This window comes from Pagrus pagrus (genome assembly GCF_965226575.1).
Source record: "Pagrus pagrus genome assembly, chromosome: 11".
NCBI lineage: Eukaryota > Metazoa > Chordata > Actinopteri > Spariformes > Sparidae > Pagrus > Pagrus pagrus.
Window position 1 is genome coordinate 5,368,724 of NC_140195.1, and position 25,546 is coordinate 5,394,269.

Here is a 25,546-nt window from a genome sequence, read left to right on the forward strand (position 1 = left end):
GGTGGTAAAGTGTTTGAGTGGGCTTATATTAAAGGGGCACTATGTCGATTTGGAAATTCATTCAAACCTAAAAATATATATTTTCCCAATAAGTGAATAAACAAGCTGTTCTCAGAGGAAAATAAAGTCCCCAGAACACTGTTTGAAGCTAGAAAGGTGGCAGGGTCCGCCACATATAAACAAAGTAAAAGTATGAAATTGTGTTGTCCTTTAAGGTCAGTTTGTTTATTCAGTTTATTCAGTCATGAAAACAAAGAGAGTTTGTTTATTCCGTTTGTTTATTGTATTTGACACCTACCAAATAAAGGTAGTGGTGTAAAAAGTTTAATGTTTACCTCTGAAATGTGGTGCAGTAGATGAAAATAGTAATACAGTAGTGGGTCTAGTACTTGAGTAAATGTACTTAGTTACATTCCACCACTGCTGCTCACTCATTCAGCTGCACTTTAACAGATTATGGTTGATAAATAACAGATTTAAACTGTGATAAAGTCTTTAAGGAGGCTGAAGAGAAAAAAAAAAGAAAACATAGACGATCTTTGTTGGTGAAGGCTGACGATCTTTGGCTGTCTGTCAGAGCCGTTGACGTCCGTCACGTCCCTCCGTTACGTCGGCGGGGCAGGGAGGAAGTACGGCGAGCAGACGGCCCGTGATGATGGAGCTGTGTCCGGGCGACAGCGCTCATTATGAGGCTATCTGACACTTCCGCTCGCATTATGCACAGTTTTGCTCGCTTGACACGCGATGTGACTGCGGATTCGTGTCAGATGTGACTCGGATGGTTTGCAGCTAGCTAGCTAGCTGTTAGCTTAGCCGTCATCCCATCCCGGTAGAGTGAGAGCGCTCCAGCAGCAGCAGGCAGCTAGCAGCTCAGCTGATCCGCTGCAGCAACACACAGAGCCCGGAGAGAAGATGATGATGGTGATGATGGTGATGAGGATGATGATGATGATGAGGCCTTAAATGTCAGATCGGAGACGGTGTGTTCAGGCATCAAATACAGGTAATTGTCTTTCATGAAGAGGTGATACTGTCAGACAGCAGTTACGTTTATTAGCAGTGGCGTGCACAGACAGCTGAAGGGGCGGGGGGCCACAAACCACAGCCCCGACCCTGCTAGGTGGACACTAACAGGTACACCTGGAGGCACACTGTTTTTTAAGGGGAACCTAAAATTTGCCTTTTTTTAAATGTAAATTTTCAAAACAACAACAACAAAAAAAAATGAAAAGAAAGAAAGAAAAGAAGCCCAGTCACACCTGGAAATTAAATGTAGTGGAGTAAAAGTACAGTATTTCTCTCTGGGATGTAGTGGAGTAAAGTCTAAAGTAACTAAAAATAGAAATACTGCTGTTTGCTGATTCAGCTGCACTTAAAACAGATGTAAACAGTGGTACAGTGTTTGAGTGGGCTTATAATAAAGGGGCACTATGTAGATTTGGAAAATCTAAATTGGCATTTTTACCTTCAGGTGCATCTCAAAAAATTCAAATATCATGGAAAAGTTCATTTTCCCCCGTAATTTATCTCAAATCTCAAAATGTTAGAATATTACCAGTTACTAGTCCTGCAGGAAGTGGAAGTCAGCATCTCCTAACCCTGGAGACACTGATTTCCTTTCTCCAGCAGGACTTGGCAGCTGCCCACAGGGCCAGATCTACTAGTAGCTGGTTTGCTGACCGTGGTATTACTGTGCTTGACTGGCCGGCCAACTCACCAGACCTTAAACCCCATAGAGAATCTATCGGGTTCAGGTCAGCTGATCACCTCCATGCCGTGCCGCATTCATGCAGTAATTTGTGAAAAGGGAGCCCTGACCAAGTATTGAGTGCATAAATGAACATAGGTTTTCATGGGCTGTGAGCTGTAATCATCACAATAAAAAAAATAAAAAAGGCTTGAAATATTTCATTTTATGTGTAATGAATCTAGAATATATGAACATTTCACTTTTTTTATTTAAATTACAGGGGAAAAAAACTTCTATGATATTCTGATTTTTTGAGATACACCTGTAAATAATGATTCATTATCAAAATAATTGCTGATTTATCTTCTGATTAATCAGCTAATCATTGCAGGTCTAAATACGTTTGTGCATCATCATCATCAGTAAGGGACAAACTCTTAACGCTTTGTCTACATCTCGTCCACAGACATGGCGTCGCAGCTCCAGGTGTTCTCCTCCCCCTCTGTGTCCTCCAGTGCCTACTCCCGTTCAAAGAGGCTCAAAGTGGAGAACCCTGCCTGGGATGTGTCCAACCAGCTGGGCGATAATGGTTACTACCAGCAGAGCCCCACCCAGGGAGCTGCGCCCTCCACTTCTGGCTCAAACTTCAACCCGGTGTACAACTCCAACCAGGTGCACCCGCCGACGGCCGGCTCCCGGGAGCAGACGGTGGTGCGGGCGGCGGACAGCACAGGTAGCCTTCGCGGACCTCCCTCCTCCTCTTCCTCGTCATCCTCCTCCAGCCGTCGCGTCAAGGATGCCGAGTCCTCCTCCCAGCCGTGCGACCTCTACCACAAGCAGTACAGCTTGAAGAGGAAGAGCGAGGAGGTGGACAGCAGCGACAGCGTCCAGATCCTGGAGGAGCTCTCCGCCCCCGTGGTCTCAAACCGCACCGGCGGTGGAGGGGGGACCACCACCGCTCAGTCCATAGCACATTCCACTTCTACCACAAAGAGCAGCAACTCCCACAGCGAGGGCGACTACCAGCTGGTCCAGCACGAGATCCTGTGCTCCATGTCCAACAGCTACGAGGTGCTGGAGTTCCTGGGCCGCGGCACCTTCGGCCAGGTGGCAAAATGCTGGAAGCGGGGCACAAACGAGATAGTGGCGATTAAAATCTTGAAGAATCATCCTTCTTATGCTCGGCAGGGTCAAATTGAGGCGAGTATGTTGTGTAAAATCATCAATCAAAACGTGGATTTAAAGGCAAAAAAACAGATTTTAGGATGTGTAATGACTCTGCTGAAAGCTGGCAATTTAAAGCAGTGAAAACCGGGTCTGAAAGCACAAAAGGTGTCTGGTGTTTCCTTCATTATTATCCATTAATGAACCCAATTATCCCTCTCCGTCCTCCCTGTAGGTGAGCATCCTGAGCAGACTGAGCACAGAGAACGCCGACGAGTTCAACTTCGTCCGCTCGTACGAGTGTTTCCAGCACAAGAACCACACGTGCCTTGTGTTCGAGATGCTGGAGCAGAACCTTTACGACTTCCTGAAGCACAGCAAGTTCAGCCCTCTGCTGCTCAAGTGCATCAGGCCCATCCTGCAGCAGGTGGCCACGGCTCTGATGAAGCTGAAAAGCCTGGGGCTGATCCACGCCGACCTGAAGCCCGAAAACATCATGTTAGTGGACCCTCTGAGGCAGCCGTACAGAGTGAAGGTCATTGATTTCGGCTCGGCCAGCCACGTGTCCAAAGCGGTTTGCTCCACCTACTTGCAGTCACGATACTACAGGTGAGTATTTAAGCCTGGATTATCACTATCACTGTAAATAAGTTGCTGTCATCTCGTCATTTGTTAATTTTGATGTGCTCGCAGAGCTCCAGAGATCATCCTGGGCCTTCCTTTCTGTGAAGCCATCGACATGTGGTCTTTGGGATGCGTCATCGCTGAGCTGTTCCTGGGATGGCCGCTTTATCCTGGTGCCTCAGAGTACGACCAGGTCAGCTGCAGCACGCTCATATACATCTTTATTCTCTAAAGTGACATTAGTGACATTTAAAGTGTGAAAAAGGACTACTGTATTTGGCAGTTCAGTTAGCAACTTTGTCAGAGTGTCAGACACGAGAAGGGAAGTGTGTCTTTTGCATTAAATACAGATCATGTTTCGGGACATGTGACAGATTAACTAAAGCAGTGACCTGTTTGCACATCAGTTTTTCACATGAATCTCATGTGTAAACCAACAAGATGACATTCAGAGGCAGACACACCCAGCCCTCAGGTGGTATCCGCTTTATAAACTGCTATTGAGCAGAAATGTAGGTCACATAGTTTTTACATTTGTCTCCTGCTAGTCACTGACTTTTCTCTCTCTCTCTCAGATTCGTTACATCTCCCAGACACAGGGCCTTCCAGCAGAGTACCTGCTGAGTGCAGGAACCAAAACCAGCCGCTTTTTCAACAGAGGCCCCGACTCGAGCTACCCCCTCTGGAGACTCAAAGTGAGTGAACACACAAAATGTCTGAGAGATTGTATCACAGGTGTATTTACAGCACATATACTGTGGTCTCACCGCGGCTCTTTTTCTGCAGACACCTGCGGAGCACGAGGCTGAGATGGGCATCAAATCAAAGGAGGCGAGAAAGTACATCTTCAACTGTCTCGACGATATGATGCAGGTGAGGAAGGAGCGGATTAATTCTAGGTCATCTCCTGCCGTTGGCAGTAATATTGAAGCTAGAACTTCTTATTTTGAATCCCCCCTCCAGCTGTGTGTGCAACACTTTTACTGTTAACAGGATTTTGAAGTGATGACATTGGGTGTACCAGGAGCTCTGACATGTTGCAGGTTGACAAACTTCCCGTCCCTCTGCAGGTGAACATGACAAACCTGGAGGGGACCGACATCCTGGCGGAGAAGGCCGACAGACGGGAGTTCATAGACCTGCTGAAGAAGATGCTGACACTGGACGCAGACAAACGGATCACGCCCATGAAGACACTGAACCATCCATTTGTTACCATGACACACCTGCTGCACTTCCCTCACAGCTCACAGTAAGAGAACATGTTCAGCTGTAGATGATCAGTAGATTTTTTGTTTTCATTTAGTTATGATAAATAGCCTGACTGTGGTGGTTGCACATTGCATTTAGTGTCTAGGATTCCATCTGTGTCGCTGACGATGTTTCATTTTTTTACAGTGTGAAGTCCTGTTTCCAAAACATGGATATATGCAAACGCAGATGCAGCGCCTTCGAGAACGGAAAAAATATGTTTGCCAGCAACAACACACCGAGTGCAGCCACCAACCTCACTGTCACCTTCAGTAGCCAACTAAACCAGCACAATCAGGTGAGAGCATTATCTGTAACCTGCCTCAGGGTCATTTTTTCTTCTTCTTCTTAGCAGTGTTCTTGTCGATCCTTGTTGAAGGTTATATCGGTCACTTTTAACAGTGATCGTCTCGGGCCTCGTTCATCAACCCTGCATGTCCTCGTTTCTACGCAGAATCTGATTTATAGGTTTCTTCTTGTGCTAAAGAGTATGAATTCCTGAAGATGTCCATTTACATTTTTATTTGGAAAACAAATGAATAAAGAAAGAAAGATTTTTTCTTTTTTCTGGTGCTCCATTTTCTAAGTTCTACATTTTTTTGTGTCAAGCCGAGTTTTTTTATGGGGATTTTTTTTTTCTGTTTGAAACCCAGTGAAAAAAATGTTTTCAACAGGCAATTAGTTGCAAGTGTTCTCTCTGTTATACTCATTTTGACCCCAAGAGGCACTCCTCATGCCCTGAATAAGATGAACAGCATTCCATGCTAATAAGTGTAAAGAAATAATTTTTCTTGTTAAAAAATTTTTTCCACACGGCTCGACACGTGAAAAAAACATTGATTTTTCCACAAAAAAAAAATGCTTTTATGAGAAAATGATTTTTTTCATGTGTTCAGCCAAGTGAAAATGTTTTTTTCACAAGAAAACTTAAAAAGATTTTTTAAAGTTTTTTTAAGTGTTCTCTCTGTAATACTCATTTTGACCACAAGAGGCTGAAGTGCATCACTATTCATGTCCTGAATAAGATGAGGGGAGCAAAGAAGAGTAAAGATATATTTTTTCTTGTTAAAATATTTTTTTCACTCGGCTTGACACATGGAAAAAACAAAAAAAATAGGGGTTTTTTTCACGAATAAAATGTTTTTTTCATAAAAAAATGCTTTTAAAAATATATTAAAAAAAGCCTTTTTCATGTGTGAAACAGTGAAAAAAAAATTCATGAGAAAATTTTTTTTTCATGTGTTCAGCCAAGTGAAAATGTTTTTTTCACAAGAAAATATCTAAAGATTTTTTTAAGTGTTCTCTCTGTAATACTCATTTTGACCACAAGAGGCTGAAGTGCATCACTATTCATGTCCTGAACAAGATAAACAGCATCCATGTTTCTCCAGGGGAGCAAATAAGAGTAAAGAAATATTTTTTCTTGTTAAAAACATTTTTTTCACTGGGCTCGACACATGAAAAAAAACAATTCATGTGAAAAAATATTTTCAGAATAAAAGTTTTTTTCACAAAAAAAAAAAATTGTAATGAAAAAAGTTTTTCCCACAGAAATTTTTTTTCCCATGAAAACATTTTTTTTAATTCATTCATGAATGAAAAAAAAAGTTTTTTCACAAGAAAAATAAATGTTTTTTTCACGGAAAAAAGTTTTAACCTCTGTGATGTTTTTCATGTTGTTCTTTCTGGGCTTTAAATTCACATTGAAACACCTCATGTTTAGCTCTTATCAGGTTGTGAACACTGTGTCTTCCTGCATGTTGTGTCTTCCAGATGGCCTCTACAGGAGGCCAGTCCCTGTCCCTCAGCAGTAACGTCCCGCTGCTGAACTACCAGCCCGGTCTCTACCAACAGGCCACCATAAACATCCCCGGTCTGACCCAGCAGGGCGTGCCGCTGCAGACCAGACCCACCCAGCTCTGCACCCAGACCGAGCCCTTCCAGCAGACGCTCATCGTTTGCCCCCCGACCATCCAGGGTGAGAACGCAAGATGTTAGTGTCACATTTAATCAGCCAGCGACAAAGAAAAGAACCGTTTTATTGATATTTTCCTTTTGTGCCGTTCTTGATGTAGTATTTATTTTGTGTATATTCGTACTTTCCCTTTTAGGTCTTCAAACATCCAATAAGCCCTCTGGTTATCCAGTGAGGATGGACAACTCGGTACCTTTAGTTCCTCAGAACCAGTCGTCTCAGTCTCTTCACATCCAGCCCGGCATGCTGGCACAGGTAAAAACTTTTATTGTTTTATTTATTCCAGTTTTTAATCCACTCATTGAACGGGTCAGTATCAGCAGGGTCTAATGTCAGAATCTGTGTACATGTGGTTGGTCTACATGTCCTCTGTGCTCTCTTCATGAAACAGTATTCATGTTCTGGTGTCACTAACTGAAAGTTCTTCATCCAAAGCAAAGATTTTCTCTTCCTTTAGGATTCTGTAGGATATGAAGCGTATCTTTTTTGCTCTCAGTCTGTTTGGATGATTTCACACCTCCACTCCTGTCACCCTCCCCCCCTCACACCTCCTCCCAGGCCTCCCTCGACCCCCTGCTGGTAAGCAGCCTGTACGCCTCAGTGGCGGGAATGCCGCGTTTAGACTCGGTCCGGCTGCCAGTTGGCTGCGGGGGTGAAAGCCTTGGCGGCTTACTGGATCAGAATGCCTCCATGCTGGTAAAAAAAAAAACACCATCATCACAAGTCTGGTTGAAAAACCTCTTCTTTCTTCCCCGTCAGCTGTGTCAGCTGACGTGTAGCGGAGCGTGGGACGCATGTTGCAGCGCATCAGGCTGGTTTGTGCTTTTGCTTGAAGCTTCAGAAGCTTGATGCATAAAACTGTGTAGAATCACAACAACAACTACGTAAACGCACAGAATTAGAAATATACACGCATATTTATAAAGGCGCTCGTACCCCTGGTTCAGTTGTAGTGGAACTGGATGCACATACAAATCAAATCTCATTTCACTCCTACAGTTAGTCAGAAGTGGACGACCTTTATGTCTCTCCCCTTTATATTTAATCTCATGCTAATCTTATCACACAATCACACATCACACAAGTTTAGAGACATTTCCAGACAGAAAATGGCTCAAAATTGGCTCGACATCGTCACATTTAAACCACCATGTGTTGAACTTTTGTGCCTTTGGCATTGACGCTGTCTCGCCAGTGTTACAGCGTTCACTATCGCAGTGAAACCAGGATTGGCTTCTTCATCTCTTCCTCTCCTTATCTCACACTAACACATTTTTATCACTTTCAGGTGGGCCGTCTTGTTTCTGGACCCGCTCTGTTTTTTCACGGTGCAGGCTTTCTATGACATGCATGCTTGGCATCAGAACCTGACAGGAATGTTTTTTTTTCTCTCCTTTAAGCTTGGTTTGGTGTTCACTGCTTCTTAAATCACATTTTCCCTCTGAGCAGTAACAAGTGCAGCTCTGTCTGCACAGGATTAAGTCTGGAAGCAGGATACAGATTGTGGTCAGGCCGTCACATCTCTTATGTTCTGTTCAGCTGTCAGAGAGAGAGAGTGTGTGTGTGTGTGTGTGTGTGTGAGTGTGTGTGTGTGTGTGTGACAACTGCTGGATGTCTTGGTGTAGGACAGAGATGGGAACATTGGTGTTAGTCAACAAACTGCATGTGCTCATCATGTCTTTTATTTCAAACTGATTCTCTCAGAAAACAGCTCCGGCTTCTGTTCCACTTTGTTCTCTTCTTAAAGTCTTACCAGTGAAGGTTTTTGGAGTTGGAGTGTGTTGTTTTAACATGTGTTTATGTGTGTGTGTGTACAGCAGGGCTGGCCAGCAGGCACACAGCAGATCCTCATCCCTTCCACATGGCAGCAGATGCCCGGCATGGCCATCCACAACCCCGGGCAGGCCGTGGTGCCCGACTCACCCATGGGAGCCCCCGTCCCTGACAATCAGCAGGCTTCAGGCTGGAGGTGAGTTTTAGTCTGACGGGACTCTTTGTCTTCATGCTGCGTTCAAACACAGCTTGTTTTAAAATAAGCGAGTTAATATTTTTCTTCTTTTCTCAGGGGTCGGCATGGAAGCCAGTACGATGGCGTCGGCCAGCAGGACTCTGCTGTTGGCCGTCACGCTGCCTCCCAAAGCCACAACTCAGGGGCCGCTCACTCAAGAGCCCAACAGGGCAAGAGGTCAAAGGGTCGACACGCAGAGAGCAGAGCCAGGTACGCTGTCAGACAATCACATTAACTACATGTGGTGGGGGCACGGGACGGCCATAAATTGTAGTGTTTGAGGTTTGATCGCTGGGTTCTTCATCCACGTGAGCTGCAGTGATTTTTATAAACCATCCATCTGCTGTCAGAAAACTAGTGTAGGTATGATTTTTTTGAAAACATGAAAGATTCTTTATTCTGGTAAAAATGTATGAGTATTACAAAAACACAAAATAATGTTTATTGTCATGCCAAATTTTTTTTTCCTCCACTCACTTTCACACATGAAAAAAATCCTCAGACGTGTCCAAATGTTTTTAATTTTTTCTCCTGACAATCATTTCCAAAATTCTCCTGAAAACAGATTTTTTATTTCACTCAGTTTCAAACGTGACAAAAAAAATATTCTCCTGAGAAAAAAAAATGTTTTCACGTGGTTTCAAACATTTAAGAAAAAAACTTTCCTCGGATTTGTAAAAGAAAAAATAATTCTGGAGACAGTGTTTCACAGATTTAAAAAAAAATCCTGAGATGTGTCCAGAAAGCTTTTTCCCACTAAAACTATATCTCACACATGAAAAGAAAAGTTCTCCACCCATTCTCCTTTTGTATAAAAAATGTATTCACTCTGTTTATCACATCAAAAACAAATATCATCAGATGTGTTAAAAGTTTTCCCCCACTCGGTTTCACACAGGAAGGAAAAAAAATTCTCCAGAAATATTTTTTTTCACTCGGCTTCACATGATGAAAAGAATCCTCAGATGTGTTAAAAAATTGTTTTTAACCCCAATCACTCGGTTTCAAACATGACCAAAAAAAATTCTCCTGATTTTTTAAAAAATTTTTATTATCTCCTGAAAAAAAATAAATTTCACTCATGAAAAAAGAAATTCTCCTGAAAATATTTTTCCCCAACTTGGTTTCAAACATGGGAAAAAAACATCTCCAGGATTTTTTTTTTTACTCCATATTACATTTAAAAAAAAATCAGATGTGTTTAAAAAAAAAAAAAGTTTCTCCTGCCAACCCCAAAATATTGGCTTCACACATGAAAAAAATGTCCAAAAATTCACTTGGTATCTGACATAAAACTATAAAAAAATTCACCTGAAAAAAATTAAGGAACTCAGACTGACTATGTCCATGAACTCATGAAATGAGTGAGAGTGTCTTTGTCCCCCCCAGGCCCGTGTCTTCAGTCCATTCGACCACCACTGTGGTCCACAACACTTCTACTTTTGCTGGTGACCAGTCTCAGCCCATCGTCATCTCTGACACACCCAGTCCTGCTGTCAGCATCATCACCATCCACAGCGACTCAGAGGACGAGGATGACAGGAAGTTCCCCGCCACCTGGTGAGCTCATTTCCTGTCTCTGAAATCTGAATAAAAAAAAAAAAACAAAGTCTGAACTAGTCCTTTTTCTCCTGTCTTATTCTCTCTTAGCTCTGGTACGAGTCAGAGGACGAACGTGATCAGCTGTGTGACGGTGCACGACTCCCACGACTCTGACTCATCTACCAGCAGCCCCCTGAGCCCCAAAACCAACTCCCAGCCCACCAAGTCTCTGGCCATCATCATGCCCTCAGTGAAGAGCCAGCCGGGGGAGAGCACAACCCACAAAGCTCCGGCAGCTCCAGGTATGACGATCAGTCCAGATTGACACAATATCAACTTTACTCACTGCTCATCTTACTCTGTCTGCTCTTCCCTGGTAGATCAAGCTACAAGTGGTTCTGGAAAACCCAAGAAGGGGTCGACTCAGCAGTCCAGTCGACCAGGATACTCCAACACCGATCGCCATCAACGTGCCGCATCCAGCAGATCTCAGCCTCTTAACCTGAGTCAGGTAACAGCTTTCCAATGTAGCGGGCACAGTGAACACAGAAAGGTTCTGATTGTGACCCAATACCTGACACTGTGTCGGTGTCAGCACAAACCCGCCACACAGTTTGTCTACATACCAACCCAGCAGGTGTGGTTATTCATCATTATCTGTCCTTTCCAGGTACAGCAGGCTGTGATGTCATCATCCCTCGACCAAACAGGAAGCAGCAGTTCCCTGAGGCGGCAGCCCACGTACCCCCCGCCCGTCTCCTCCCACTCGTCCTTCAACACCCTCTTCAGCTCCACCCCGAACCTGTACGCCTACCCGGCCTCCGCCGCCCTGGCCTCCGTGTCCCAAGCCGTGGACCAGATGCAAGGTGGCTCGTCCCGCCACGGCAGGGCGAGCGGGGCTTACTCGTCCCTGGCTCTGCTGCAGAAGAACGGCAGCCTGGCCCTGGGAGGAGGGTCTGCTCCGGGACAGTACGGCAACCACCACCAACAGCAGCAGCAGCAGCAGCAGCAGCAGCAGCAGCTGGGAGGGCAGCCTTTCCACCACTCCAGTGCTCCTTACCAGCGAAAACTCAACCAGTACCCCTACCTGTAAAGACTGAAGCAAGAAGACCAAAACGGAGACCGCGACTAGAGAGGAGCACAAGCTCATCACGGCTGACTGTGATTCAACCCGACTTTTAAACTTTCCTTTTTACCGTCCGGTCGTTATTTCTCTGATTATTCTGGATCAGTATTTATGTTTTAATCGTGGTCAGTTCTCTTTTTTTAATCCATTCCAACCATGGGAGTTTTTCTTTGTGTTGCAACAAGCACGTTAACAACGACAAAGACTGTACGAGATTAAAGGGCGATTACGTCCACGTCAGACAAAACGAGTGGGGATTGTCGCCCTTAGTAAAACTGAAAACTCTACTCACAGATGGAAACGTTACGTTGATTTTCAACATTTTAAGCCTTTTTTAAAAAAAAATTTATTTCACTTGAGAAATGTGCGTCGAGGCGTAAACTGGAACTTGCTGCTCTTTGTTGTTATAATTGTCAGAATCATCGAATAATCGTTTCACGTATCCACGATCGCCTTATCGACTTATTTAGGCCAACGTCTTTTTATTTTAACTTTAACATGTCAGCAGGTCGCGATAAGTTAGATTTATATGTCGTATGTTTCATTAATGAATGTACTGTGTGTGTTTTATCTGTATTATGACAAAAAAAAAAATGGAGGAAGTGAGTAAGCTATGTACTGTACTGTGTAATGATGTGTCACTGTGTTTTCCATTCTGTTTATTAGAACTGGCCGTTGACTTGATTATATTTATCTGTTAAGATGCAGTACGACTCAGTGTAGAAGTAGGTGTGTGGTGTGTTTAGAGGGGGTTTCCATGTTTTTTTTACAGGTTTAGGAGTTAATCTTAAGGTTGCATGTGTCTGACACGAAGTAGCATTCAGGACAAGTTCGTAAACTGCAGATTTAACCGCAGGAAAGGATTGTTAATGTTCTGTTTAATTTGTACGACGAACACGTTAACGATATTGGGGGGAAAAAAATGTAAAAGCTCTCGTCTTGTGAAGTGATGTTTGTGAAGTGAAGCGTGCACATTCAATCCGATTGGGTTTTTTTTTCACGCCATCATGTAAGAGTCAAAGCCATTTAGATTGCCAACTGTAAAATTCACAGTAACGCGTTTCTAATTGTGACGAATCAAATCTGACACATGATGATTTATAAGAATATTAATTGATGTTCAGTATGTAACCGCTTCTAAACTAAAATCATTGGTTTGGTGAAATGATGGTTGTTCCTACGATCCTGCTGTGTTGTGAAGTGCTACATTACATAGGACACACGATGAACCTTAACCCGTATATACGCAATAAAATCTGCACAAAACAGAATCTGGGACTCATTCATGATTAACAATTTCACACTCATGTACATCCAAATACAATCCAAGTTTTTAATTACATAAAACATTAAAACCTCAAATTTTAAAAAGAAACCAGAAAATATTTGGCATATGCTTGAAAAATATTTAAAATGTTAGCATGCTAACACACTAAACTTGGATGGTGAACATACTAAACATCTGTAGTTGGCTATAGCTGCTAGAATTTAGATAAATGTAGGATGTCAATGCCCCTTTTCCCATAATTAGCAAACGTTAGCATGCTAACTCATTAAACTTAGTGAATATTTTCTATGGTTTTGTGTGCTAAACATCAGCATGATGTCATTGAGAGTATGTTAGCATGCTGACCTTAGCATTTAGCTAAAAGCACCGTAGCATGTAGCTACATAATGGCAATTATTTGATCAATTACTCATTTTATCTCAAATAAAATGTACATTTTCTATTCTATTTTCTATTTTCAGTCCAAAGAGTCCAAAGTGACGTCTTTAAACAAACTTTTTTTTTTTAGTGCTAAGTAGTAAATGTTAGCATGCTAACACACTGAACTTGGATGGTGAACATGCTAAACATTATGCATAGTTGTCTATATACATTAGCATTTAGCTAAATGCAGAATGTCAATCCTGTTTTTCTCAGTCTGGTGACATCTCAAAACAAGTAAAATTTTGAGAAGCAGAAACCTGAGAATATTTGGATCAGATATTAATCATTCATCAGAATAATTTCTTTTGAATTTTTCGACGATTGACTAATCAAGTGCAACTTTGCAGCTCTTGTTGGTTCAACTTTTAAATGTTGCACAACATTTGTTTAAACATACTTTGTGTTTGGTGCTAATTATCAAATGTTAGCATGCTAACACTAAACTTTGAAGAATATTGTAAACATTTTCTATAGGTTCTCTAAATGTGTGCTAAACATGTTAGCATACTGACGTTACCATTTAGCTAAAAGCACCAATGATAGCTGCTAACTAGCATGGCAGCAGAAATGCTCTTAATTTACCCAAACTACTTAAATCTGAATGTTTGCTGGTTTTCTCGGCCTGTGTGATAGAAAATGTAACTATGTTTGAGTTTTGGACTGTTTGTATGGATCATAAAAGCAACTTGTGGTCATTTTTAACAATGTTCATTACTTTCAGGCCAAAAAACATCTCAACAGTAAAGAACTCCAGGACTTATGTAATTGATAAGAAATATTTATTGTTTATATTTGCATTACATTTTATAAAGCTGTGTCACATTCTGTTATCATAAATCTTATCTTACAATGCAAACAAGTCTGAGGACAGAGATGCCTGCAGCAGGATCCTAAATACACCACAGGTCATCGAAAAATCTCAACAAAATGGATGAATGTAGTTTTCACTGTTTGTCCATGCAAGTAAAAACAAGGTACAGGTGAGTAAAGTAAGGACGATCATTCAAAACTGAACAGGAAAACGTCACCGAGACCAGCCTCCTACAACGAGCGGTAAAAAATAATTACTTGTGAAGTTCAATGATCCAATAAATAAACTCATCTGTTCCCACAAGAGGATGAATTAGTTTTTAGAGTCGAGATCAAAACAACAGGCCTTCACACAGGAGACGGTCTGACCTGACACGCAGGTGAAACATTAAATCAGCGACACCTATGATTTTTCCTTCAATAAATCGAAACGCCGGCCGTGAAAAAGGCACATCGTTCTCATATATTAAAACTCTTTGCTTACATTTTCCTCTGACAATAAATTATTAGTGAACGTTTGTGCTAAGTAGGATTACTGTACTGAAGCAGTTTTTAAAAGTTCTACTTCTATATTCTTAAACAATTAATACCCTGTTTATACGTAGAAGGACGGATGCTATCTATTGTGGAATTTAGGAGAATGATGTTATTTTGTGCGTCACCAGTAAATCTCTTTTTATAACGATATCTGTTCATCTCAGCAGCATTATATTTATTTTTCGCAGGTTTTCTCTCTCATTGGTACGTGACAATGAATATTTACACTGTGTACAGACTCACCGGCCTTTAAAAAAACAAAAAAAACAAACGGATCCTGCAGAACAAATAGCTCGCCTTGCTGCGCCGACTCTCTCGCCACTGGCACCGGGAACAGAAAAAAAATCTACTCAGGGTTGAAAAAATTCCTCATATACACACATTTCACAATATTACACACATTGAAATTTGGAGTTGCTGCAGCGCCTCAAAAAGCCCAACATTTAAAAAGTCTAATAGTCCGATGGCACACAGAAGGCAGACCATGTCAACTTTGATGGCTGGCGGACAGTCCAGGGGCTGAAGGAGGGATGTTTTCATATTTAGTCAGCAGTGAAAGAGGCCAGTGAGGCTTTTTAAACACACAATTGCACATTAGATCATCGTTACGTTGCCCCCTCCTCCTCTCGAATTTGTCCGTGGAAGCAGGTGTAGAGGTGAGGAGTCGGGGGTGGGGATGCTTTTTGTTCTTCAGAACTCCTCGTGAACATTTCTGGCGTAATCCATGAGCTTGCTGCCCGTGAAGTATTCGCTATACTTGAGAATCTCGTCCAGCTCCAAGTTATGGTTCTGGTTTTCATCGGCGACGGCGATCATCTGCCTGGCTTCGTTTAAAGCGTTGTGCTCGTTCATCGGGTCCATGTACTCCTTGTATGTCGCACATAGGAAAGGAAAAGATCACGGCAGAGTTAGAAAGACATTTTAGCAGACTGGAAACACAGGAAGTCAGAAATCGAAGAAGAAATCTCACCTCCAGTTCCTCCATGGTTACGATGCCGTTACGATCTGCGTCGATGACTTCCTCGAACTCCTTCTTCCTCTCTCTGACCCAGTCGTCGTCGATGTCCTGAGCCTGCTGGTTCTCCACGGTGCCCACAGGTAAAGAGATGAACTCTGACAGCGTCAGCTTCTTGTCACCATCCTGATCTACAAAGGAAAAGCACAATCAACGTCACATTTTACCATGTAACTGTTAAATATATGTTAATAATGGGCCTCAACACAGAGGTCCACTGAACAAGTTCAACATTTAGCATTTTAAAATCAAATATGCAGATTTAATTGCAGATGTTTGCTGATGGAGAACAGATCTCCTCGTCACTAAGTACCAATGGAAACTTGTCAAAAGTGGGCTTTTGACTAAAATGCATACTACAGCAACTAATGAATCAACTGATCAACAATTATAATAATCATGTAAGTCCTGTGTGAAGGAAATATTCCTGATAATTTGCTGATTTCAGCCTCTAAACTGTGAAGATTTCCACCTTTTCTTTGTCTTATATGATACTCTTGTTATCTTTGGGTTAAATCTGTAAACAAACCATTTAGAAGACTTTTTTCACTTTTTTCTGAAATCTTATCAAACATTTAATCAAATGTTCTTCAGATTAATCCGTCATTTAAATATCTTAAATAAAATGTAGTTATTTACAAGTTAAATGCCCTTAGACATACTATATGACTTCTTGAGGCAAAACGCCAACAGGTATGTAAGAGGAAATAGGAACATTTAAATAACCACTAAACCTGTTTCACACCATCTGAGCCAGAATGATCTGTATCATCCACATTAACTCACAACAAACCAGGAAACATCAAGAGGTTTACAACTAAAACACTAAAACACAGAAGACACTGATATTTAAAATGCAACACACACACTGCCATCTTTAAAGTCTTGTATCAACGATGAAGGAATAACCACTTGTGTACTTTGGTTTTACAGCCTGCAACTGTACAGTTTGTGTTCACTCTAGCTGTCTTATCAGCATGAAGTCCAATATAAACAGACAGCTATAAAAACTGACCGTACACTACCTGCCGGGCAACACACACCACAGACGAGGTAAGCAGAGAGTCGGTAAACATAGTGGAGAAGTTAGCAGCTGAACAGACGGATATTCATCTCAGGGCTTTTGATGCGATCCAATAAAAAGGTAACAGGAGAGTCAATATTTGAATTACCTTCATCACAAAGCCAAGACCATGACTCTTAATGCTAACGTTGCGCTGTATCTACTGGATGTGTAAATACGCTGCTGTTTGTTAACACGTTGGCTTAAGGTGATAACATGCCAGTCTTGTTTTGTGGGTAAAAACGTACCCAAGTCGCGCACGATCTCCTTCACCATGTACTTGAGCATCCCTCTGCTGTGCTCGGGATGAAGGAAGGACAGGAACTCCTGCTCGTTCAGCAGCTGGTCGGCCGGGGTGTTGTCAGCCTGAAACCAGCGGTCCTTCAGGCTCTCCAACACCTCCTGAGCTGTACGATGAAGAGAAGATAACTCAAATCAGTTATTTTGTTATTTAAATCTGCAGCACATCACACAGGACATTCTCCAGACTTACTCTCCTCGTCCAGCTTCAGGTCTTCATTATTCTTTATTTTCTCAGCAATCTCTTTCTCATTGAAACCTTTGCTGGCCAGAAATTTGACTCTGTATTCGTCCCACGTCACGTGACCTGTGGACGACACGTGAATTGATCAACACGGTAAATATTTATCAGCTGAGGACACAGTGTTGCTCACAGAGGCCACGAGTCTGACAGATATTCGAGAACAGACGTCGTGCTTTGAATTATAATTTTCCTCTCTCACCGTCGCCGTCTGGATCCACAGCACGGAAACTGTTCTTGTTCTCCATCATGGCCTCCTGGAAGTGCTCCTCCGTCTTCTCCATAATCCAGCGCTGCATCTCTTTGGCGCTCACGCTCCTGTCCTTGTTGAAATCAACTCTGTCAGGAGAGAATTTAAAGAAGAAATTAGCCGCTAATTTAGTTTTGAGTTATTGGACATTAACAGTGTCACTGCTTCATTAAACTGCTCACACACTGTATATCATCAGTTGTTAACGAGCCGTGTGATTTATGATCCGTCTGGCTGGTGTCCAAATCTGGTGCTTTTGTTTAAACCTGCCAAGCGCTAATAGCTTTAACACTGGAAATACTTTTCCATTTAAGGTAAATTAAGGGAAGAATAGTGAGGATGTTTATCAGGACAGGGAGAAGGATAAGTTTAACAACACAGTGGCCTTTTCTTTCTTTACTTCAAATATTTCCATTTTATGAGTCTTCTACTCGACTACATTTCAGAGGATGTTGTACATTTTATACCACTACAGTTATTTAAACGCTGTAGTTACTAGTGACCACACAGATCAGGATTTTACACAATTGCATATGTCCACTGGTCGACCATTGCACTCCTATAACACTGTTGGACAGCCTGCAGCAGATACCAGAGATACTGTCTCCTTTAGTCCACGTATACTTCTTCTTTTTCAAAAGCTGACGCCTACATTACATACGATGTAACTTAACCACTGAGTGACATCACTGGAGGCAGGTTATCAGATTACATGCAGCGTCCTCTGGAGCTACAAAAGGCTTTATACAACTTTTCTTCTCATATGCAGAAGAACTCGTTCAGACCTGTGAACACACTTTAATGTGGTGGAGCGACACAATAATCTTGAGGTTTGTTGGACTGTTGATAAAACAAGACGATGTGAAGGCAGCACTTCAGAATTGTTTCATTGTGACTGAAATATGGAGTAAATGGATCGGTCAAGAAAATATCCAGAATGAAAATACTAATTAGTTGCAGAACCATTTAAAATAATTCATAATTAGTTTCATTTCAACCAACTAAAGGAAGAATGCTGCTTGAATATTAATGCATGTGTAATAATAATAAACAAATAATATACTACTACTAGTACTACTAGTACGTGTTCCTGATACTACTTCTGTAATTTTACTTTTCAATGTCTTTTTTTACAGTGTGGTGTGAGTACTTTGACTTGAACCGGCCATAAGGAAACATATTTTTGTTTCTACTTATCATTCTGAAGGATATTCTGATTGCAAAGTGTGATGGCTGTTGAGAAATAACACCATCCGTACATAGATTGGCTCCCTATAAGCCTAGCTTTCTCTATGCTAATCGGTCTGCCACCAGGCTCCAGACAAATTAGGGTTGATTTACGGCACAAAAGAAGCACGTCTGCAATTGTGCAACCGCAATAAGCAGAGGCATTGTTTCCGCGAGTCACCAGCCCGAGGTAACAACAACTGTGGAAATGCTGCAGAAGATAACAAACCCTCGCTGACTGAGGAGGCAAAGAAGACGAAGCACCAAGACTGGAGATGGTACAACTACTTTCTACTAGATCAGTAAATGACAAAAACCTGTCTACTTATTAATACAACCAGGTGTTACAGATGATTTCTAGGGTCAAACTGTGATTCTTAGGGTTGTTTTTTTGCCTTTTTGCTAAAGCTAAAGAACAGGCTCTGCTAAGTACTGAATACTGAAGTTACAAAACACTCAGCTCACTTTCTCATCCTGTGTGTTTTGCAATACCGTGATTTTGGGACACACACAAAGCACATCCAACCTCCAGCACTACTTTAACTTCTTGTGGCAGTGATGAATATACATATCACCACAGCATCTGGGATATATAACTAGTCTAGTGTTCAGATGTTTGGCATTCAGAAGTCCTGGGTCTGCATCCTGACCTCTGAAAGAACCGGACAGGCAGCTCAAGTATGCAGCTCAGGAATGCTGCAACTCCTAACGGATGGATGATATGAAAGAATGAAAAACATTGTCTCACTTGGTGAAAATGTCAATCAGCTTCTTTCTGTTCCTCCTCGGCTCCGAGTCCTCGTCGAACTCCTCCATCTCTTTACCCAGGAACACCTCCTGATGGAAGTCCTTATTGAGGTGGCCGTCCATCTCCATCTTCACCCCGTTCAGGTGGTCCGGGGGAAGGATCTCGTTCTCGTCCTTGACGGGTAGGTTCTTCTCTTTAGTGGCTGACATGTTGGCTGGCCGTGCGTCCACATCCATGGCTTGGAGGAGGATGCAGATGAGCAGAGATGCAGACAGGAGGCTGCCTGAAGCCATGATTGCCTGAAGAAAAGTCAATATAAAAGCAGAGGATTAGCTATAAGCTGAAAATTAAAAGGTATCTGCAGCATTCACACAGTCAAATTGCAGGTTTTTGCACTTGCTGTCTTAACTGTAATGCTACGTTCAAGGCGAACGGGATTTTCCACTATTGCAACACGCCCACTGGAAAATCCCATTCCCGTCCATCTCATCGATACTTCCAAGTACAGGACTCAAGAGGAGGATAAAAAAATGTGTTGGATCAAAAACAGCTAGAGTCAATAAAAGCCTTCAACATCCAAAGAAATACACAAATACAGTCAGAAGCAAAATAGTTGACGTAAATCCACATCAGCTATTAAGGAAAGTGAATGCAACTTTAAAACTCGGTCTATATCTGCTGCTGTTGGTTCATTTGTCATTTAAAATAATAATAAATAATAAATAAAACACAACTCATCTAACGTTTTGTAGCTAGCGGTATTGTAACCCGAGTATTCCTGAATGCTCCACAAGGTTATAACGATGACTTAGCTGTCAAGCATCGTTATGTCGCATTTACTTGTGTTATTTACGCGCAAAAAATATCAACGTCAGCGTCATTTACCAGCAGGTAAATAAGAAAACTGCTAATATAAGAAACCTGACTCTGTTTCTTCACCTAAACAACGGTTAGCTCGCGAATTTAGCCTCGTCACGTCATTCGACTTAACCCCGATCCCCGCAGTTGACTATGCTAGCTAGCTAAGCGGCTAACACGAGCAGGCTAATAACAAACATAACACAAAACAGCGTTATGAGTTAGCGTTATCTGGTGACATAGTGAATAGTCGACATGTAAGCTGTGAAGGAGTGAACGACCAACCTGTGTGGAGAAAGTTCAAACGACTTGGGTGAGTGAGTGAGTGAGTGAGTGTGGCTAACTGCTGCTGCTGCTGCTGCGGTAGGTGTAACGCTACCAGCTGGCTAGCTTGACTTCCTATTTAAAACAGACCTGCGGTAGATCCAGTAAGGAGAGCTGTCACACTCCAGTTCCTGTACACGTGGCCTGTCCAACAACACTCCCCTCTCCCGGAGTGTGTGGGGACGGCTCGGTCCACAACACCACCGAGGAAATATGTTCCGGCTGCGAAAGCACTCGCCGATGATGCCAGTTACCGTTAATTCACTCAAGATGTCAGTTGGACCGGTTGCTAGCTTGGCTGGTTATCCTCAAGAAAGTCTGTTAAGCTAGCAATGCATAACTTCCGGTTTGCACTTTCAAAATAAAACTCGTATTGACTTTTTTTTGTTGTAAAGTAATAACAGATGACTGGTGAAAAACATTAATACCTGAAAGTAATTGAAAAAAAAAATGAAAAAGAAAACACACAATCCTTTTTGGGCCCTCTCCCGGTCTCAGGCAACCGAGAACAGGCACGTGCCCACGGGTCCCACTGATCTCTCTTCCTCTTGTTGTCCAGCAGTCTACCAGGGCCATGGACTGCTGGACAAAAAGAGAAAAGGAGATTGAGTGCCTGTTCTCAGCTGTCCTCCCTTGTCTGCTGTCCCCGTCCTGTGGACAGCCGGCCGGTCCGCTCTAACAAGAGTGTCTCTGGGCTTCAGGATCTCCAGATGTGTGACCCCAAGAGGAGCGGCAGCATACCGGGAGAGAGGCAGAGAGGCCGGTGTGTTTACCCGCAAAACTACAGCTCAAAAACACAGAAACAGACATTACCATAGCTAATGTGTGAGTTAACAGTTTGAGTCACGCATAGAGAATGCAACCAATGAAGTCACAGATGAAAGGCAGAGGTAGACACAGCTGACACCATAAACTCAACAAAATTGACTTTTAGGGTACATATCATCACCTACTGTTTCTTAATGTGTAACTGCTGCACGTCAAGTCGTTTTTTTTTTTTAATTCACATTATTGGCCTGATGTGTGTCATGCACCCCCACTCAGAAGATCTATGAGAGTTTTTACAGCACACCTCCGGAGAGGCTCAGAAAATCATGCTTAAAAAACCCGTCATAGAGCGTCACCCCTTATCCATCACATCATTGTTGCTCGACAGAAAGGAGAAGGTCTTCCTCATCTGAGAGAAGACGCGTTGGACTCTGCTCTTCTTCCTCTTCTTCTCCTTGGTCCTGATCTCATCTGAAAATCAAAGGACTTTAAATAACTCAACTGTCCTCCAAATGCACAACAATTCAACCACAAGCTGATGTGACTTTTGCTTACCACATGCGTTGGAGTGTTGAGACACGCAGACCATCTTGTCACTTTCTTTAACTTCCACTATGGACTCTGATGTCGTGTCCAGTCCAGCCTGCAAACTAAACACACAGTGTAAACTTCACACAGAGGTAAACAGACTCTGAAATCTGCTCCCAACCTTGACAACCTGAAGCGTTTCCTACTGTGTTTGAGAAATGAGTTTCATGACCAGAGGAAGTCATCTCACCTGACTGAACTCTCCTCGTTTTCCAATTCCGTCGTGTTATCAGGTGCCGCAGGTCCAACCTTGATCTTGCAAAGTGATCTGTGACAATCCTGGCTGCCCAGGTCTGTTACAGGATGAACCATCATCACACCTGATGGTTGGACTGTAGGAGATGGACTGTGGTGGTCTGGTTGAATGTTGTCGTTGGCATCGTCCGTCGTAGCAGTGGCAGGAGGCTCACATTTCAAGGACTCATGTATAGAAGTTGAGGGTTGACTGCTGGGCAAGTTGTTCCCGAAATTAAAAATCATACTAAACACACACAAAAAAAATCATGTTAATATGCCTGCTTTTGTCTTGACATCTTAAAAGAAATGACTACCTTGAACCTGAGGGAGAAGTTTTAGGACCAGAAGAAATGATCTCACCAAGAGTCAGTGTCTGATGACGTGCTCCATTGAGGTGGCGGATGACGGACTGGTGGTTTCTTTTGAGCGTATTCTGAAGCATCATTTCTGTCGAAGTGCTTGGTAATGACTGGATGTTTGAAGACTATTTTTGCTTTTCTTTTCCATTGAGGTGGCGGAGGACAGACGGAAGGCTTCTTTTGAGCAGATCCTGAAGCATCATTGCTGTCGAAGCTATTGGTAATGAACGGATGTTTGAGGACATCACTGGGAGTGATCCTCTCATTCGGATCCAGTTTCAGCATGGCCTCCAGGAGCTCGAAACATTGTTCTAGCTCTACAGTGTTAGCTTGGTTCCCCATCTAGTTATGAAAACAATGGTCAAATCCATGGTCAGTCAAGTTGTCATTGTGTTACATAAAAAGACAATCAATTATAGCGACAACACAAGTTACTCAGTACTTACTCTTTTCCAATCATCCAGAGTTCTGATATCGACGTTGCAGACACTCTCGTTAGACGCACATCCAAAATACTCCTCCGGTGTCTAAAAATAGGTTCAATGTAATGTAATACATGTATTCTTAATAAATCCAACTGAATAACTGTTCAATGTTGTGAAATGTAAACGCGTTATCATAATTAGAGGAGAGTCTGGCAAAGATGAAATAACTTTTGAAAAAGTAACAGAAGGTTTGCTGGAGTACCTTGATCCTCCAGCTGTTGCTGCCAGTTTTGTTGAAATACTTCTCTGTGTATTTCCCATTTTTAAGAAGATGGTCCGCCGGCTGACCAAAGGTTTGAATAATGAAGAGCATCTGGAGATAAAACACAACATCACATCAAGACATGCAATGCTAAGACTAATAACTCCCATCATAGCTAACGTCAATTTAGAGCATTTTAATCAGTTTGAACATAAGACTACCCTAACCCTAACCCAATGGGTGTATAGTACATTTCCTTCCCTATTTTATTTGTCCTATTTTATTTTATTTGTTCATTCTGAATTCCTTGGCGTGGTAATAAAACTGATGGTAATAGGGATCGACTGATGTGTTTTTTTGGGGCAGATTACCAATTATTGGTAATCAAGTAGACTGATGACCAATATTTAAAAGTGATATACATTGGTATTAAAAATAAAGTCTCAATGTCCAAATTTAGAATAACCAGCGATGTTACTAAGTACAATTTAATCAAGCACTACACTTAAGTACAATTTTGAGGTACTATACATGAGAATTTCCTTTTGGCAAGGCAGGTTTTCATCATGGTGAACAATTAAAAGCAAAAACCAAAAGCGCAAGTGAACATAGCCGAATCAAGCAATAGAGTGTCACTATAGTATATGACTTACTGCAGTATATTCACTTGTTGCCCAGTGCAGCATCTCTCCGGTGACCATACTGAACATAAAATTGCCCAGTGTCCACATATCAATGGCCTCAGAAAGTGGTTGGCCCAAAATAACTTCTGGGGCCCTGAAAGTGAGAAAAAAGTATTCAACAAAATGTGTCAAATTACAAGATATTAAGATCCCAGTCTACTAACTCGCTCCAGTACAATAACAATGAGTGTCGTTTGAGGCCCTACCTGTGGGGAAGTACTTGCACTATCTTGCCCTTCTTCACTTTTGATGTTTTCACGGCCGATCCGAAGTCTATCACCTTGAGTGCTAAGGGTTGTCTAACATGATCCACTAGCATTATGTTGTTTAGTTTTAAATCGCCGTGGATTATCCCGACGCTCTTCAGTGCATCCAATGCTGTGGCTATCTGCAAGTACACGGCAAGTAATACAATTCAGAGAACTGCCACAATTTAAACTGATCAGTGTTTATGCTTTCTATCTACTGTATTCATACCTGTTGGACTATGGTTCTGATGTGACTCAGCTTCAACGGGCGAGACTCAAACCTTATAATGTAGTCAAGTAAGCTCATATCCAATGCCTCAAACACCATCGCCTTTCCAAACGTAGTGTCGAATGAATCATAAAACTTGACTATATTGTGTTGGTCCAAGTTGTGCTGCATCAAAATGTTCAGCACGGATATCTGAGGACAAACGACAAGTTTGTTACAAGATTAAAGAAAGATAGTGGAAAACAGCGATGTCTGGGACAATACTGTGGCACTTCAACTTAACAACAGATAGTTGTATTACTGGACAAACTATCACTGTATGTTTAATACAGTATTTTTTACAGCTGGGAAAAAAACAATAAATTGTAACAAATTGACCAACCTCCTGGTCATTTTGGTAGGATGTGGGGATCTTTATAGCCACGATGCGTTTAGAGTCCTTTTCCTGACATCTCAGCACCTTTCCAAAGGCGCCTTCTCCCAGAACGTTCAAAAGCCTATATTTCTCGGGGAGTTGGAAGGAAAACGGTTGGTTGTGTGCTCTCCGGTCGACTGTGGAGCTTTTTTGACCCATTTTTCTTCTCAGAAAGCCGGAAAAAAAAGGGTTAAAAAAACAAGACAAGGGAGAAATTAAATTTTTGTTCTCTTTTAATCCCTTTAAAGGACCATAAAAGTGTTTCAGATCTGGTATAGATTGTGTTTACTTCCAGTGGTTTCCATCCCGTCACACACACAGAGCATGTAAAAACACTAATTTGGATGGTCTGGATGGATGGTATCTTGAGGTCTGCACTTTGCTTAACTTTACATACATCTGATCCTCTTTTTGAGCTTTGAATGCAGTAAAAATATACTAGAAACAGCCAGTGGCTTCAGTAAATGACTAAAAAAGATCTTAATGTTGTTAATTTCTCTCTTCTTTTACAACTCTGGTTGTACATGACAGGATAACTGGAGCTCTGACAGAAAGAGATAGTTATAAGGAGTGACTTACCTGTATTACAGTACTAGATTGACAGTCGTCTTCTTTGAAACTACAGTTGAAGTTATTCGTTAACTTGAGGGATGTTTCTTGTCTGACTTGCTCACAGGAAACTGATCAGACTTCTTCCAGATCTGCTTTAAACTTGACAACAATTCTAATACTGGCTTTAATGTCAAATTCAGAAAACTAGTGTTCCCTTACCAACCTCAGATTTAAGGTAAACAGAATGTTGCATGAGCGGAGATCAATTGAACAATAACAAATGTTTAATTTGAAGAGAAATGTGATTAAATACACT

General features: G+C 42.0%; 3 protein-coding genes across 5 annotated transcripts; 1 reads left to right on the forward strand and 2 right to left on the reverse strand.

Annotated features, from left to right (window-relative positions):
- Window positions 1-593: 593 nt before the first annotated feature.
- hipk1a (homeodomain interacting protein kinase 1a) lies at window positions 594-12,651 on the forward strand. The gene is made up of 16 exons (XM_084366379.1): window positions 594-1,003; window positions 2,157-2,890; window positions 3,090-3,463; window positions 3,548-3,671; window positions 4,054-4,173; window positions 4,265-4,351; window positions 4,549-4,730; window positions 4,877-5,027; window positions 6,503-6,707; window positions 6,841-6,959; window positions 8,522-8,673; window positions 8,770-8,922; window positions 10,102-10,272; window positions 10,363-10,556; window positions 10,635-10,765; window positions 10,925-12,651. The coding sequence occupies exons 1-16, from the start codon at window positions 964-966 to the stop codon at window positions 11,345-11,347; spliced, it is 3,360 nt and encodes a 1,119-aa protein (XP_084222505.1). The 5' UTR covers window positions 594-963; the 3' UTR covers window positions 11,348-12,651.
- Window positions 12,652-14,343: 1,692 nt separating this feature from the next.
- Window positions 14,344-20,798, reverse strand: sdf4 (stromal cell derived factor 4). 2 transcript variants are annotated; one of them, XM_084366629.1, is made up of 7 exons: window positions 20,555-20,798; window positions 19,283-19,581; window positions 17,260-17,396; window positions 17,010-17,123; window positions 16,765-16,923; window positions 15,409-15,584; window positions 14,344-15,305 (listed from the first exon to the last, which is right to left on the reverse strand). In XM_084366629.1, exons 2-7 carry the CDS (start codon window positions 19,573-19,575, stop codon window positions 15,129-15,131), a joined length of 1,056 nt encoding a protein of 351 aa, XP_084222755.1. In that variant the 5' UTR covers window positions 19,576-19,581; window positions 20,555-20,798; the 3' UTR covers window positions 14,344-15,128. The 2 variants fall into 2 exon arrangements, with proteins under 2 accessions (XP_084222755.1, XP_084222754.1); XM_084366628.1 differs by having other exon boundaries at window positions 20,426-20,798.
- Window positions 20,799-21,449: 651 nt separating this feature from the next.
- Window positions 21,450-25,408, reverse strand: LOC311265215 (homeodomain-interacting protein kinase 1-like). Of its 2 annotated transcripts, XM_084366623.1 has the most exons (11): window positions 25,258-25,408; window positions 24,646-24,841; window positions 24,264-24,455; window positions 23,993-24,174; window positions 23,757-23,880; window positions 23,104-23,214; window positions 22,863-22,943; window positions 22,418-22,758; window positions 22,011-22,301; window positions 21,788-21,882; window positions 21,450-21,703 (listed from the first exon to the last, which is right to left on the reverse strand). In XM_084366623.1, the coding sequence occupies exons 2-11, from the start codon at window positions 24,835-24,837 to the stop codon at window positions 21,585-21,587; spliced, it is 1,728 nt and encodes a 575-aa protein (XP_084222749.1). In that variant the 5' UTR covers window positions 24,838-24,841; window positions 25,258-25,408; the 3' UTR covers window positions 21,450-21,584. The 2 variants fall into 2 exon arrangements, with proteins under 2 accessions (XP_084222749.1, XP_084222750.1); XM_084366624.1 differs by lacking the exon at window positions 22,863-22,943.
- Window positions 25,409-25,546: the final 138 nt, after the last annotated feature.

What these genes read in the sequence shown, in the direction of transcription:
- hipk1a (XM_084366379.1), top strand. Translation starts at nt 964, where the DNA reads ATGTCAGATCGGAGACGGTGTGTTCAGGCATCAAATACAG. An exon ending in GTGCCTCAGAGTACGACCAG is followed by an intron (nt 3,672 to 4,053) that starts GTCAGCTGCAGC and finishes TCTCTCTCTCAG; the next exon opens with ATTCGTTACATCTCCCAGAC. An exon ending in AGCCCGGCATGCTGGCACAG is followed by an intron (nt 6,960 to 8,521) that starts GTAAAAACTTTT and finishes GTGTGTGTACAG; the next exon opens with CAGGGCTGGCCAGCAGGCAC.
- sdf4 (XM_084366629.1), bottom strand. Translation starts at nt 19,575, where the DNA reads ATGGCTTCAGGCAGCCTCCTGTCTGCATCTCTGCTCATCTGCATCCTC. An exon ending in CTGATTGACATTTTCACCAA is followed by an intron (nt 17,397 to 19,282) that starts GTGAGACAATGT and finishes CTCTCCTGACAG; the next exon opens with AGTTGATTTCAACAAGGACA. An exon ending in TGTGGATCCAGACGGCGACG is followed by an intron (nt 17,124 to 17,259) that starts GTGAGAGAGGAA and finishes TGTCGTCCACAG; the next exon opens with GTCACGTGACGTGGGACGAA.
- LOC311265215 (XM_084366623.1), bottom strand. Translation starts at nt 24,837, where the DNA reads ATGGGTCAAAAAAGCTCCACAGTCGACCGGAGAGCACACAACCAACCG. An exon ending in CAACAAGTGAATATACTGCA is followed by an intron (nt 23,215 to 23,756) that starts GTAAGTCATATA and finishes TTTTATCTCCAG; the next exon opens with ATGCTCTTCATTATTCAAAC. An exon ending in AACGAGGAGAGTTCAGTCAG is followed by an intron (nt 21,883 to 22,010) that starts GTGAGATGACTT and finishes CTGTGTGTTTAG; the next exon opens with TTTGCAGGCTGGACTGGACA.